General features: G+C 45.9%; 1 protein-coding gene across 10 annotated transcripts in view; it reads right to left on the reverse strand.

Moving 5' to 3' along the window:
* Nucleotides 1-14,089: 14,089 nt before the first annotated feature.
* FHAD1 (forkhead associated phosphopeptide binding domain 1) overlaps nt 14,090-15,637 on the reverse strand; it is a 74,066-nt gene continuing 72,518 nt past the window's right edge. For all 10 annotated transcript variants that reach the window (XM_053281274.1, XM_053281275.1, XM_053281279.1 and 7 more), the window contains one exon: nt 14,090-14,304. In XM_053281274.1, coding sequence (XP_053137249.1) covers nt 14,173-14,304 — 132 coding nt within the window. In that variant the 3' untranslated portion in view covers nt 14,090-14,172. The remainder of the gene's footprint in view (nt 14,305-15,637) is intronic.

The raw sequence follows: 15,637 nt of genomic DNA on the forward strand, positions 1-15,637 counted from the left end.
CACTGAGGTCTCACAGCAGGTAGCCAGATTTTGTATGGCTGCGATTAAGAGCCAGACATGGTGTGTTCGAAATGCTCTCTCTCTCTCTCTCCCCCCCTACACACACACACACACACACACACACACACACACCATATTTCTCTACCGCCTGATATAAACATCTCTAGGTGGTGTACAATTTAGGTTTTTTAGGTTGTTTCATCTTCTTTAAAAATCTCATTTTACTTTTATGTCATAGCTTCTATATGTATTTACATATATATTCATATGAATATTTACCTTTAAGATTCTTTTCATTTGGGTCTGAGCTGAAATCTGTAAATGTGATCCAAGATCGTAATGAACTGAACTGAGCCGCAAACTAATTAAAACAATAACCGCATTTCATCGACATGCATTTGAAAAGCCCCCAGCACAGCCCCAAGCCCAACTGAAAGGAAGAACAATGACTCATTAGCCAAAGGACTGAGCAGAAAGGACCAAAAGTCTGGGAGTGAGGGAGCCATGAAGCCGGGGCGGCCCTTTCATGGGGCGGGGTGCAGCCAGTGCCTCGGGCAGCAGATTATTGGAGGGCAGCAGGATGGCCCCCTCCACTGCCACCATCAGAGCAGCTTTGGGACTGATCTGATCCTTGCAAGCATTGCAAGGCGCACTTTTCTTCACACTCCTTGCAAAGCTGGCAAGAAGCACAAGGAGAGGCGCCTGGCAGCCGTCCCCTCTCTGCCCTTGCCCCCCACCCCCACCCCACACATGCACTTCTAAAGCTTGCAGATATTGGCTTGGGGAAAGGCCTGCCCCCTCAGAAGTGTGGAGAGAGGCTGCATTTTGTACATTACTTCAGGTACCATGATACCTCAGGCCATCCTTGCATGCAGATCCTCCCTAAGTGAGTTCCACAGTCTGGGGGCAGTCACCGAGAAGGCCCTGCCCTGCTCACTCAACAAACCCGCTTCAGCCAGCATCGACATGCAGAATACAGCCCTCCAGCTGACTTGGGGGCAGGTTCAACCAGAGCAAGCACTCCTTAAGATAGGGGTTTCTCAAACTTGGGCCCCCAGCTGTTGGACTACAACTCCCATCAGCAAAAAGCCGCCCAAGATCACTGTGGCTGAGAATGATGGGAGCCGTAATCTGACCACATCTGGGGACCCAAGATTGAGAACCCCTGCCGCAAGGTATCTGGGGCCCAATTCACGGAGGGCTCCAAGAGCAACAACCACATTAGAAGGTTGGGGGTGCAAGAGTGCTGTTTCAGGGCACATAGGGACTAGGGGTGCTATGGGGGGTGTCTTTAGTTCTGGTGCTCTTTCAGGCTTTGGACAATATCAAGGTTGGGGGGCTGGCTCTAGTTTGAGTCCTCTCCTGTTCCTCAGGGCCAGACTCCAAGCCACTGATAGGCAGGAGGACTTTCTCTGTGGCCTCCCCTCTTATCTGGAACACACTTCGTGTGCCGTCAAGTCAGTGTCAGCTCTTTGCGACCACATAGATAGATTCTCTCCAGGATGATCGGTCTTCCACTTGGCCTTGAAGGTCTCTCAGTGGTGCATCCATTGCTGTCGTCATCGAGTCCACCCACCTTGCTGATGGTCGTCCTCTTCTTCACTTTCCTTCCACTTTTTCCTTAACAGCCCTTTTAAAAGCATTCAACGTTGGGGAGGCTCTTCTTTCCGCAGGGAGCACATTCCAAAGCTTTGGGGTAGCAATGGAAGAGGCCTGTCCCAGATTAGCCACCAAATTTATGGCAACTGCAGACAGACCTCCCAGGACAATTTCAAAGGGTGGCGGGGCTCATAACGAAGGAGCTGTTCTCTTAAATATCCTGGGCCTATGTTGTTTTGGGCTTTATAGGTTATAACCCCTGATAACTGAGCAAAGAGGTGCCTTTTTAACGTGGTGATCCTCTTTGTTTAGCAGGGGGAGAGCAACTGGCCCTATCCAACCCCGGCACAGCATCCCTCCGGTGGCTGTTGCTGGTGTCTCTCTTATTTATTATTGTTTATTTATTGATTCAATTTTTATACTGCCCTTGCAAAATTGGTTCAGGGCGTTTTACAATAAAACAAAAACAATCAACAATTAAAAATTATAAAATACCATAATCATCCAATGATAAAACAATGTAAAAATCCTGAAAAACAGTTACAATTAAAACCCTTTAAAACAATTTAAAAACCCTGGGAGGCCAGGCCAAACAGATAGGTCTTAAGGGCTCTCTTAAAAACCAATAAAGAGTTAAAATTACTCCCGGATTTCTGCCAGGAGTGCATTCCACAGTCCAGGAGTGGCTACAGAGAAGGCCCGCCTCTGAGCCTCCACCAGACGTACTGGTGGTAACTGGAGACGGACCTCCTCAGCTGACCTTATCATGCGGTGAGGATCAGATCATGCAGAAGAAGGCGTGTCATGTTTCTTTTTTAGGTTGTGAGCCCTTTGGGGACAGGGAGGCATTTTATTTATTTGTTTATATTGATGTAAACCACTTTGGAAACTTGGGTTGAAAAGCGGTATATAAATATTCATCGTATTCGTATTCGTATAACCAGCACTTTGTATTTTGCCCGGAAACATACAGATCGCCAATGCTGTTTTTTTAAATATAGACATTTAATATAGATTGTCAATGGCTTGGCCAAGAGAATCCAACCAGTCCGGCGACTGTCATGTGACTCCCTTGTCACATGACTACTGAGGGGAAGAGACCATCCTTGGTGTGTCTCTGGCATTCCCGCTGACCCTTCGTGTCGGCAGTTTGCAATAACTCCTAGCTGTTCCACAGATGGATGCTGAGACCTCATAATTCATGTGGCTTCCAGACCTTTGGGGATGGCATTTCTTATCTGGCCAGGCGCATTGACCTTTTCCATATGTGACATTTGTACGGTTTGCTTTGGGACAGAGCAGTGGACATGTGGGGAGGGAGAAAGGGACAGAGGCGGGGTGGATTTAGTCATCATGCAGGGACTTGACTCTGGTTACACCACTCTGCTTTTTTAGAAAAACAGAAATCGTCATTGTTGGCTGCAGACTGTTAGATCATCAATTATCTACTTTTTAATAGATTCCGTTTAAATGGAATCCACGCCCCCTGGAATTCTGGGTCTCACCCGGATTTTAAGCATCACACCTGGATTGCTTAGCCCACCCAGATTTGCCCAGATTTCAGCTTTCATTAATTAATTTATTTTTAAAGCTAAGCTGTAGCCCTTGTAGAAGTGGGGTTACGGAGCAAAATATGCAGTCACTAGTCTGCTCAAAAATTATTTTCCAGCCAATTAACATAATATGCAAATTAGGCACCTGGATTTGGAAAGCCAGAATGTGGCATCCCTAGTTTAAACAAATGTGCATATTGACAAAACTTCTGTCGGTTTTTGAGATGACTTACTATTTTAATAATCATGCAAAAGCTACCACAATGTTGGAAAGAAAGGCCATTATTAATATTTTCTTTCCCACTCCCTAGTACAGTAATGCATCAAATAGATTAAAGCCCGGTCCACACGTTATGGTCAACATCTGTACAATCTGTGTATACAGATGCTTATCTGTATGCAAGTATACTTATTCACATGTGATTTTGAATGCAGGTATACCAGTACACTTCTGAGCTATATCCTGCATTTCAGGGGGCTTGTAACTAGATTCCTTGTCCGTCCCCTCCAATGGATGTTGCTGGTGTCTTTCTTTCTTTTTAGATTGTGAGCCCTTTGGGGACAGGGAGCCATCTGATCTTTCTTTCTTTATGTAAACCATTTTGGGAACTTTTGTTGAAAAGTGGTATATAAATATCTGGAGGAGGAGGAGGAGGAGGAGGAAGAGGAGGAAAGAATGAGGAGGTGGAGGAGAAGGAAGAAGAAGAAGGAAGAGGAGAAAAGAAGGAGGAGGAAGAGGAGGAAAGAAGGAGGTGGAGGAGAAGGAAGAAGAAGAAGAAGGAGGAGGAGGAGGAGGAGGAGGAGGGAGGGAGGGAAGGGGGAGGAGGAGAAGAAAAAGAAGACGACTCTTGTACATCTCCTGTCTGTGGCCTTCCCAGAGAGATCTGGTGGACCACTGTGGGAAACAGGATGCTGGACAGGTAGGTCTTCGGCCTGATGCAGCCTCTACATTTCTTACTTATTTATTTATATTTATTTTTAACATATTTTTATACTGCCCAAAACTTACGTCTCTGGGCGGCTTACAACAAAATAAGAACAGAAAGTAAAACATTAGTTAAAACAAACAACAACCACCTCAAAAACAAAACAAAACAAAATCATGCATTGCAAAAACTAGTTTATACTAGTGTGTATAGTGCTGAAGAATAGGGAATTAGATAAGCCAATGCTCAACTTCCCAACATGATTGACAAGTGGTGCCCCAGCCTGAGGGGACCACGGAGTGTGTGTGTGTGTGTGTGTGTGTGTGTGTGTGTGTGTGTGTGTGTGTGTGCGCGCGCACATTTAAGGTCATGGTTGGGCTGGCCGGTGAAGTATCATGTGCATTATGGCATCAGGGTTCTTCTTTTGTGGAGTTTTACTGATGACTGCCCTTGGGTACATGGGGAAACATACTGCACCATGTTCCATGTGCATTGTTGTGCAACATGTGCACAGTTGCACCTGTGCACTCTTGTGCAAATACAAACACGTGCTTGTGAAACAGTTGCATTTTGGGAGCGCAGTTTTGCATGACTTCGTATATGTTGCATTACAACGTGCACAGAACATTCATTTATTTTTTATTTTATTTTTACATTTCATATTCCGCTCTTCTTCCAGAGCGGTGTACTACATCCTTAGGTTTCTCCTCACAACAACCACCCTGTGAAGTAGGTTAGGCTGAGAGAGAGTGACTGGCCCAGAGTCACCCAGCTAGTTTCATGGGTGAATGGAGATTTGAACCCGGGTCTCCCCGGTCCTAGTCCGGCACTTTAGCCACTACACCACGCTGGCTCCCTGTATACATAGCGTTGTATGTCAGCCATTGACAAAACGCCACCAAAAGCTAACTCAGCTGTACATACAGCTGTAATACAGCTGTAGAAAGTTAATGTGTGTTCTTGGATGTTCTACCAACACGTCCGCACATCAGTAAAAAAGAAAGAGGATCTTGATTCCGTCACATCCAGATGGTCTTTTTCTTTTTTGGCAACACATACGCATCAAAGGAACAGAGGAAGCTGCCATATACTGAGTCAGACCCTTGGTCCATCTAGCTCAGTATTGTCTGCACAGACTGGCAGCGGCTTCTCCAAGGTTGCAGGCAGGAGTCTCTCTCAGCCCTAACTTGGAGATGCTGCCGGGGAGGGAACTTGGGACCTAGATGCTCCTTCCCAGAGTGGCTCCATCCCATGAGGAGAATATCTTCCAGTGCTCACACTTCTGGTCTCCCATTCATATGCAACCAGGCTGGACCCTGCTTAGCTAAGGGGACAAGTCATGCTTGATACCACAAGACCAGCTCTCCTCTCCTTAAAAGACCTTCATAGGAACATAGGAAGCTGCCATATACTGAGTCTGACCATTGGTCTATCTAGCTGAGTATTGTCTTCACAGACTGGCAGCAGCTTCTCCAAGGTTGCAGGCAGGAGTCTCTCTCAGCCCTCTCTTGGAGATGCTGCCAGGGAGGGAACTTGAAACCAGCCAGCTCCGGCAGCAACAGGCAGGCGCGTCATCGACGCCACCCCTACGTAGTCCGTAGCAGGGAAACAGCAAGACAGAGCTGGTTGCTGGCATGTACTCATGTCTCACACAAGAGCTTGGGAGCATCTTGTGAGATCTCAGAGAGGTCTAGCAAGATTTCGGCCCGAGATCTTGTGAGATTTGCTCCAAGTGCCAGGGCTTATATAAAAGACAATGGTGAGGGGGCAGTTTCCTGGGACGTGAATTAAAGCATGGGGCAGCACCCCCCTAAGGGTCTTGTGCAAGCCTGGAGGGAGAGCATGCCTTCAAAGGGGCCAGCGTGGTGTAGTGGTTAGAGTGCTGGATTAGGACCGGGGAGACCCGAGTTCAAATCCCCATTCAGCCTCATGAGACTTGCTGGGTGACTCTGGGCCAGTCACTTCTCTCTCAGCCTAGCCTACTTCACAGGGTTGTTGTGAAAGAGAAACTCAAGTATGTAGTACACCGCTCTGGGCTCCTGGGAGGAAGAGCGAGATAGAAAAGGTAAACAAACAAACAAACAAACAAACAAACAAACAAAAGAGCTCTGAGGCCCGTCTGGACTTCCCAAAGCCCGCAAATGTGAGCTGTGACCTAAAGGGGAGGCGTGGCAGCTGAAGACAGAGGCCAACGGTGCCTGCTCCAATAATGGAATTAATTTTAGAAATGATTCTGTTTATTAACTTTAAAAATGGTCCTTCAGATTAATTTTAGAAGCAGCTCTATTTATTAATTTTAGAAGTGGTTCTATTTAGGTCAGAATTTAGGGCAAGTGGAGTGCAGGGCAGAATGAAGCAGGGGAACAAGAACAGAACAAGAGACGGGAAACACTCCCTTCCCTACATGAGGCTTGTGACGGGATCCCTTGCTAAGAGAACCGAGTATTCTCGTGGGCTCTGGCTCGGTGATAAGGCACCAGCATGGCACGCAAAACGTCCCAGGTTCAATCACTGGCAGCATAGGAACAGAGGAAGCTGCCATCTACTGAGTCAGACCATGGGTCTATCTAGCTCAGTATTGTCTTCACAGACTGGCAGCGGCTTCTCCAAGGCTGCAGGCAGGAGTGTCTCTCTCAGTGACTTAGCAATAGGAAGCTTATATCAGGGAGCCGTAGTGGTGGTAGATAGCTTCGCATGCAGAAGGTCCCAGGGTCAATCCCTATATGCATCAAGATGGTTAAAAATTGGAGAGGAGAGCTGGTCTTGTGGTAGCTAGAATGAGTTCCCCCTTAGCTAAGCAGGGTTTGCCCTGGTTGCATTTGAATGGGAGACTACATGTGAGCACTGTAAGATATTCTCCATAGGGGATGGAGCCACTGTGGGAAGAGCAGGAGGTTCCAAGTTCCCTCCCTAACTCTTTCCGCACATACAAAAAGATCCCTGTTGCCTGAACCGAGCCCCGTTTCGGAGTGCTGGTACTGAACATGCCCGGTTCGGTTCGAATCTGGTTCGGATTCGAACTGAACAAGGCAGACTGGTTTTTTGCACCTCCCTAGTTAGCATGGGTGCAGTTTCTGTGTAATCTATCACACCCGCCGTTTCCAAGACTCCCATCACGAACACAGAGGCATGGATCTATAACAGATACGGGCATGACCGTTACCTCTTATTTGGGAAAAACTCCTACCAGATACTGCCTGTCACAGCCCCAGCTCGAGATGCTTCCCTTTCTGAATTTCCTCCTTCCACATTGGGAGTTCCGAATCTGCTGGTCTTATTTCCAAAGTGGAACTACTGCATTAGGAATTTACGGTTCCGCTGTTGATTGCTTCTGCATTTTGTAAGCAACATTGCAGTTTGTCACCACGGCCGATCCCTTCAGGTTATTTGCATTTCCCCCACCCCTTGAATCAACATGCACACTTCCTTACAAAAAAATAATCAATGTGATTGATTGTCCAAGCGTATCACACTTCATAGAATCAGATTGTATTAGGGTCAGTGACCAGACAAAAGCTTACAACAAGCAAATCATAGAATTTTACAGTTGGAAGGGGTCTTGGAGGTTATGAAAGAAGGTCCCCTTCACACGACATTTTGTGGGAAGGCTTTTAATCTGCTCTGTGTCCTTTCCAAGTTCTGCCAGGGTTAAAAATGCAACAACATCTGATAGCCTAGACTGAGGCAAAACATCGTCAGCTGTAGAGTTTTGGAGGGGAAGTTAAGAACATCAGAACAGCCCTACTGGTTCAGGCCCAAGGAAGCCCATCTAGTCCAGCATCCTGTTTCCCACAGTGGCCCACCAGATGCCTCTAGGAAGTCCACAGGCAGGAGTTGAGGGTATGCCCTTTCTCTTGCTGTTACTCCCCTTGAAACTGGTATTTAGACTAGTAGCCACTGATAGACCTGTCCCCATGAATTTGTCTAAGCCCCTTTGAAAGCCATCCAAGCTATTGGCCGCCACCACATCCCTTGGCAGAGAATTCCACAGATTATGCACGGTGTGGGAAAGTGCTTCCTTTTGTTGGTCCTAAATTTCCCGGCCTTCAGTTTCATGGGATGACCCCTGATTCTAGTGTTGTAAGAGAGGGAGAGAATTTTCTCTTTGTCCACCTTCTCCACTCCATGCACAATTTTATACACCTCGATCATGTCTCCCCTTAGCCGCCTCTTTTCCAAGGTAAAGAGCCCCTGACGCTGTAGCCTTGCCTCATAAGGAAGGTGCTCCAGGCCCCTGATCATCTGGGTTGCCCTCTTCTGCACCTTCTCCAGTTCTACAAGGTCCTCCTTAAGAGACACTGGCCAGAACTGCACACAGTACTCCAAATGTGACTGCACCATAGATTGGTATAAGGGCATTACGATATTAGCGTTTTTATTTTCAATCCCTTTCCTAATGATCGCTTGCACTGGAGGGATCAATGCAACATTGTTGTAACAGTTGCAAATTGTTACTGTTGCTTGTCTCTAGGCAGAGATAGAGAGCCCTTTCTCACGATCAGTGAGAAAGGTCTTGAGGGAGTGCGCGGAGGAAGGTTGTTAACACCTCCTCTGCAGACAAGCCCTCGATTCGTGCTGGGAGAGCCGATCGGAGGAAGAGGAGGAGGCAGTGGTGGCAGCAAGGTAGGGGGTGGATCAGAGCAAGCAGGGCTGGGTCCCCACACGATAATAGGTAATAATAATGAATTGCTAAAATTAATTCCATAATGAATAGAGGTGTGCACAAAATGAATTTTTCAATTTGTTTCAAATTCAATTCTAAAAATTCATTTTGAATTTGAATCAGATTAAAATCTGTTCTGAAAATTTGAATCAAATTTGAATCGAATTTTAATATATTCAACCTTGTTTTGGTGCCTTTTTTAACCAATCAGGGGCCTGAATGGTTTGGAAAAGGTGCCAAATGGCTCTCAAATCGAATTTGATTCAAACTTTATAAATTCGATTCATATTCAAATCGAATTTCCCGTTTAATGGGTGATTCGATTTGAATTCGAATCATTTGAATCACCCAGATTCAAATCAATTTGCACATCCCTAATAAAAGAATTTGTTTTTAATGCAGATTTCAGTTTCTTCTGCTCATTTGTGTCTTTCCCCTCTTCTGTACATTATTGATTGATTGAGTGATTGATTGTTAACTTTATATACCGCCTTAGATTAAAACAATCCCAATTATTACTGATTGATATCTTATTAATGACATTATTGATATTAACAAAATTATTACTGATTAGTAACTCATTTCCTCCTTCTGTACATGACAATGAATTGCTAAAATTGATTCCATAATGTATTCCTTTTTAATGCAAATTCCAGTGTCTTCTGTTGGTTTGTGCCTTTCCTCCCTTCTACTGCACGTTATTGCTGATGCCCAAATTTCAGGCTGGCTCCTCTAGAGTAGGTGCCTCGTATCCTTTGGATGCCCAATTACAGCTCCACCCCTGCCTGGTACAACAGCACAATTCTGTACATGACTGGTTTTTAGCGCAGCGACACAATCATTTTGCGCTGGCCCAACTCTGCAGGTTACACAAATGTTTTGGTGGTTGGGCTGCCCGCTGGAGATTTTCTAGGGACAGGCATCAGAAAACTAGGGCAATACGTCCCTGGTAAGCAGGAGCCATTGGAGTGCGTTGACATGCAAACACAACAATCCGTGCTTTTGATCAACTGCGGGCTTTTCAACCAAGACCGTGATTTTTTGACGGCCTCGGGCTGGTGGAGCTGTTTTTGCTCCATGACCCAGCTCTGCCAGGGCGAGGGGAATTAAGAATGCCAGGGCAGTGACATCATAATCCCTCTCGTGGTGATGGCTCCCGTGTCACAAAGGAGGGATTAGGGCATCGCTGCAGGGGATTCCAGTGGAACGGCTGAGCTGGAAAGGAGAAAGCTCATCAGAACTCAGATGGCTGAGAGAGAGAGAAAGAGAAGCAGCCCAGAAGATGAAGCAGCCGACCTCTCTGCCTCCCCCCCTCTCTCTAGGAAAGGAGGCTCTCTTCGCTATCCCCGCTTCCTCCCCCAGCAAAGCATTTTCTCTTCCCATCCAATGACGCCTCTATTCTGTTTTAGCCTGTTGCCTGCCTTGAGGGAAGCCTTCCTTCCATGTTCTGGGTGTGCCTCCTGATAGAGGGAGGGGGGCAGGCGAGTGAGACACCCCCCCCCCGCCCCCCACAGATCACAGGGGGCTTGGGTTCTTAGAATGCATCTGCACAATTATAGCTCCACCCCTGGCTGCATATCTGAAATAATTAATACTGACATCACCCCCCCTGGTGTGATGGGGCAGGAATACTCTCCAGACTACTCACATATATCCTCCCATTCAAATGCAAACCAAGGTGGACCCTGCTGAGCAAAGAGGGCAATTCATGCTTGCTACCACAAGGGCGCTTTCCAGATTAGACCCTGCAACAGGGTCACGGTGTCTCTCCGAAGTGTGCTTCCGCACTTCCTGGCTTGTTGACACCACAGTCCCTAGGCTGACAGCAGGGTGCCGTTCACATTTCTGATGCCTTGTTTTGGTTTTAATTGCTGTGATCAGGGGCGTAGCAAGGTTGGAGTGGGCCCGGAGATGAGATTTTTTAATGCCCCCCCCAACCACTGCTTTCCTCTCTTTCTCCTGGCCTGATGTCTCTGCTAACTATCCCAACTCGTTAAAAGGTGTAAATAACAGCAGAACCAACTAATACAAGGATTTAAGTCTGATATTCCAAAATAAGCATGCTGCCTGGAAATCCATTTCACTGAATGCACATACACACACTTCACAATATATAGTGATATACATTGAATACTATATATTTGTGCTACTTTTAATGCCTAGAACACACTAGGAACACTAGAGGTAAGAGTATTTATGCTGCTTAGCTAGCTAGATGCTAAGATATTATTTATTTATTATTTATTTATTCATTTGATTTCTATACCGCCGTTCCAAAAATGGCTCAGGGCAGTTCACACAGAGAAATATGAGCTAGATAGATGTGAAGCCGGGACGACGATCATGTGACTTGCCTCTAGGGGGGGCCTCAAGGCAGTGGGCCCCGAGACAAATGTCTCCCCCTTGCCCAATAGCAGTTACGCCCCTGGCTGTGATTTATTGCTGTAACATTGTACCTCCAGCATAAAAAGGTTGCTGTGTTTTCTGGAGGTTCGTTTTTGTGAGAGTGCTCCCCCTGCTGGGCACTTTGCTATCTACGTTTTGAATGCAATTCAAAACCGAATCACATTCCAAAACATTTTGCTGCTGTTGAGTGGGTAAGCTGGAAAGTGCCCAGACCAGCTCTCCTCCTTTGAGGAGAGTCCCTGAGTGGTGGAGCAGCTGGAGACAAGGGTCATCCTGGGCCTATGAGGTGGGAGATGTCTTTGCTGATGCTGACTTCTAAGTGAGAAATTGTAACTCCTTTATGTTATTAAATTTACGGTCATTGATAACTCCACTGCCACTTGTGCGAATGAAGGATGAAGTGCCTGATCCCTTGGCAACCACGTAGCGCTTAGATTTGTACCCACACAGATCCAGGCCCAGATGGAGACTGCTCTATTAAACAACTGCTTTCAATATTTAGTAGAACGTTCTTAATCCAGGCCCTGTATTTTGAGATTTCTGGCAGGAGGCATTCTTTGGAGAGCATTGATTTGTGCTTGCTACTGGGTATTTTGACAACACCAAGGATGATAATAGGCTGGCTCCACATGGCAGTTTGGAGAAGCCAGTAATTTCTTATTTAAAAAAACTCCTGCCTAACAGAGGCAGGAGTGGGAGAGAACCAAAGGTGGGGACTTGAAGTGTCCTTTTGGATGGATTGCTGGGAACGGTTGTGGGGGAGAGGAGGAAACTGTGTGAATGCAATTGTGCTTTTTAAAAATTAACACAACGGTTTGCTGCATGAGAAGGCACAATTAGCAGCCAACGTTTCAAATGGGATTATCAAGACAGCTTGCTGAGCTCATCTGGAGCAAGAGAGGAAGAGGAAATTTCTGGGAGCTTGGAGACAAATACGCTCCCGGCAAGGTCAGCTCAGTGGAAGGCGGGGACGACGCAGACCAGCTAACCGTTATTGATGGAGGGTACAATTAAAGAAGAGGAATGTGAGAAAATTACTCCCGAGTTCCACAGGGAAGGAGTGCAGCCAACCAGCTCCCGTGGAACAGATGGGCACTGCCTGTTGCAAAATGTTCCGAGATAGCAGACGTGCAAGGTCCTTTCTTGTCCTGAAATGAACCCTGGGAGAGACTGCGAGAGTGAGCTAGCGCATGCGCACACTGGGGAATAGCTTGAAAAAAGGACAGTAAAGAAAACCAAACTTCGCTGGAAGAATCCAGAAAGGTTCTTGACAATGGCCTGGTTCACGGCCCAAGGTGAATCTGAGATTCTTATCACAACTCCACAGATTTAATGATACAATAAATGAAGTGGGGGGAGCATGAGAAATGAAATACATAAACTTTGACTATATTATAAATTATAGAATCATATAGTAATAATAATAGATCATAAGAAGTAAAAATGCTAACAAAACATAAGATACACTGAACAACTACCAGTCAAAAGAACTATGTAATCCATGAGATATGTTGATGACAGCAATCTATAAAATCATGCATGGTGTGGAGAAAGGGGATAGAGATAAATTTATTATTATTATTATTATTATTATTATTATTATTATTATTACATTTATATCCCACTCTTTTTCCAAGGAGCCCAGAGCGGTGTACTGCATACTTGAGTTTCTCTTTCACAACAACCCTGTGAAGTAGGTTAGGCTGAGAGAGAAGTGACTGGCCCAGAGTCATCCAGCAAGTTTCATGGCTGAATGGGGATTTGAACCCGGGTCTCCCCGGTCCTAGTCCAGCACTCTAACCACTACACCTCGCTGGCTCTCCATTCTTCTCCCTCTCCCATCACACTAGAACCAGGGGTCATCCCATGAAATTGATTGCCAGGAAATTTAGGACCAAGAAACAGAAGTATTTTTTCACACAACACATAATCAGCTTGTGGAATTCTCTGCCACAAGATGTGGTGACAGCCAACAACCTGGATGGCTTGAAGAGGGGTTTGGATAACTTCATGGAGGAGAGGTCTATCAAGGGCTACTAGTCGGAGGGCTAAAGGCTACCTCCAGCCTCAGAGGCAGGATGCTTCTGAGTACCAGTTGCAGGGGAGTAACAGCAGGAGAGAGGGCATGCCCCTTTTAGCTCCTGCCTCTGGCTTCCAGTGGCATCTGGTGGGCCACTGTGTGAAACAGGATGCTGGACTAGATGGGCATCCTTGGGCCCGATCCAGCAGGGCTGTTGTTCTGTTCTTAACCCTGTAATAAGCTGTTTTGAACTACTTTTTCAAGTGTCCATGTAGGAGTTTGTATCGTCTCCCATGAACATCAACGATATCTCCATTGTAACTTCAGAACTATGTTGGGGAAAAGACTTGGAATAAATCCTCTTAGCGAACTTCAAATATTCTCTTATGATACAACACTTCCAAATTCTTTTACAACCTTACGCCTCAAACGTCTCTGGGATATTAATTGGATGTTGTTTAGTATCTCTTATGTTTTGTCAGCATGTTTACTTCATATGATCTATTACTGTACGATTCTACAATTTATAATACATATAAATTTGCTGTCCAAGTGGATGTTTTGGCAGGTCAGGTCAAAATGCACAAAATTCCCCCAGCTTAAGGAAGAAACTGGGGAGAGAACTATGACGCCCCATTTCATACATGCAAGCAACCACTTTGTGAAGCAAGAATCCCGTGATGAACATGCACCAGTGAATCGGGCCCATGATTCTAGAAGGCAGGGATTCCTGATCCAAGGCAGGCTGGACCCATCTCTTTTCCCACTCACCTCGTCCCCCAAAAGACCCCTTTAACGCCTGTTTGAGTATTCTGAAGAATTCATAAATATATTTGTGTTGAATTTCAGAACTTTGCTAACAGTGAAGAGAAGAAAGAACACAGTAAGAAAGTCTTGTGTGTACACACACACACACTCACTCTTATAAAACCATGGCATGTTTTATAAAAAGTTGCAGTATTTCTCACATGTACAGAACCAGGCAAGCAGGTAACAGGATTATGCCTAGTCAGCAGAGGGATCTGGAAAGTGGGCCTCCTTCGTGGAGACACGGCGGTCTGCTCCCTTCTTAGAGTCTTGCACTAGTCTCTCCACGGTCTTCTGATTTTCAGGCAATGCCTTCTTTGGGGCAGATGTCTGCAAAATACAGAGGGGAAGACGCAGTAAGAGTGTATGCGTGTGTGCGTGTGTACACAGGCATGCGCGCATGCACCCATTTATCTATCTATTTATTTATTTGAGGGCCCCTGGATCAAAAGTTTGGGTAATATTTTAACAAAATACATCTGGAGCTCACGAAAGGCCATGCACATCTGTGTTCCAGTCTTTGTGCTTGTGACACGGCCATCATCCTGACAGTAATAGGACCCTTTTAAATTAGCTACCGTAAGTATTTTACTTTTTAAATTTGATAAAACTCCGTGTCTGCTTCATTAGGGTGTTTGACTTAGGTTCTCAGTAGGGGTGTGCAAACTGGCTCAAATCCGAACCGGTTCAACATTGAACTGGTTCGGTTCGAAGGTTCGGGGTCGAGCCAAAGCAACCCCAGTTAAGCTCGACCCTGAACCGAACACCCCGCCCCCCAGTTCTCTCCACAGGTTAGGGTTTTTTCTTTTTTAACTTACCTCCCTCAGGGGGTTTCTAGAAGGTGGTGGGAGGGGTCCATGGTGGTTCCCACTCCCCCCCCGCCGGCCTTCCTTCTACTAGAAATTGCTCGTTTCGGGCGTCTTCGGCCCTTTCCAGGCCTATTCCCTGGTGCAGTGGCCATTTTGGAGGGCCAGGTGGTTTTGTGCACAACCCTAGTTCTCAGCCTCTGGCCAGCTTGTTAGCTTTACTTTATTATGATGATCCTAGACCAGAATATATGGCGCAAGATAAAATGCACACCACGAAAGGACATAGGCAATCGACTCCGTATCACCAGAGCCACGTGGACATAGCCGTTGGGAAACTGGAATATTACGATACCTGACCTCTAGAAATGCCGAGGGGCATTAAGACGGGATCTAGAAAAGGCCCAGCCATCGGTATTAAAAGAGAGTGAGTGTTGATAAAAAAGCAGCTGGAGAGGATCTCAAGGTCTCTCTAAGAGGTCAATAAATATTTGAAGTTCGGTTTAAATCATTCTGGAACTCCATATCTCAGACCCGTTGTTTAATAATATCCTTGGCCTTTTCAAATCCTGAAGATAATAGATGCTCAGGCGAAAGGCCACATGAAAGCAATTTACAGGTAATACTCTTCCACCAGTTTGAACAATAGTTATCAGTCAGTATTAGGGAAATCAGACCAATGGGAATTAAATTTACCCTTAACCATGCGGTCAGGATGGCTATCCAAACTTTGGCCTTGATTCTAACCAGCCCAGCCTCCAATCTTAGGGCTGCATTAGGAATGCATCTAGGAGTCCGAAAAAAGAGATCTTACGAATCCAGATTGAACGATTTCAAGGGGCCCAAAGTTAGAAAAA

The sequence above is a fragment of the Hemicordylus capensis genome, chromosome 16 (assembly GCF_027244095.1).
Source record: "Hemicordylus capensis ecotype Gifberg chromosome 16, rHemCap1.1.pri, whole genome shotgun sequence".
In the NCBI taxonomy this organism is placed as follows: Eukaryota; Metazoa; Chordata; class Lepidosauria; order Squamata; family Cordylidae; genus Hemicordylus; species Hemicordylus capensis.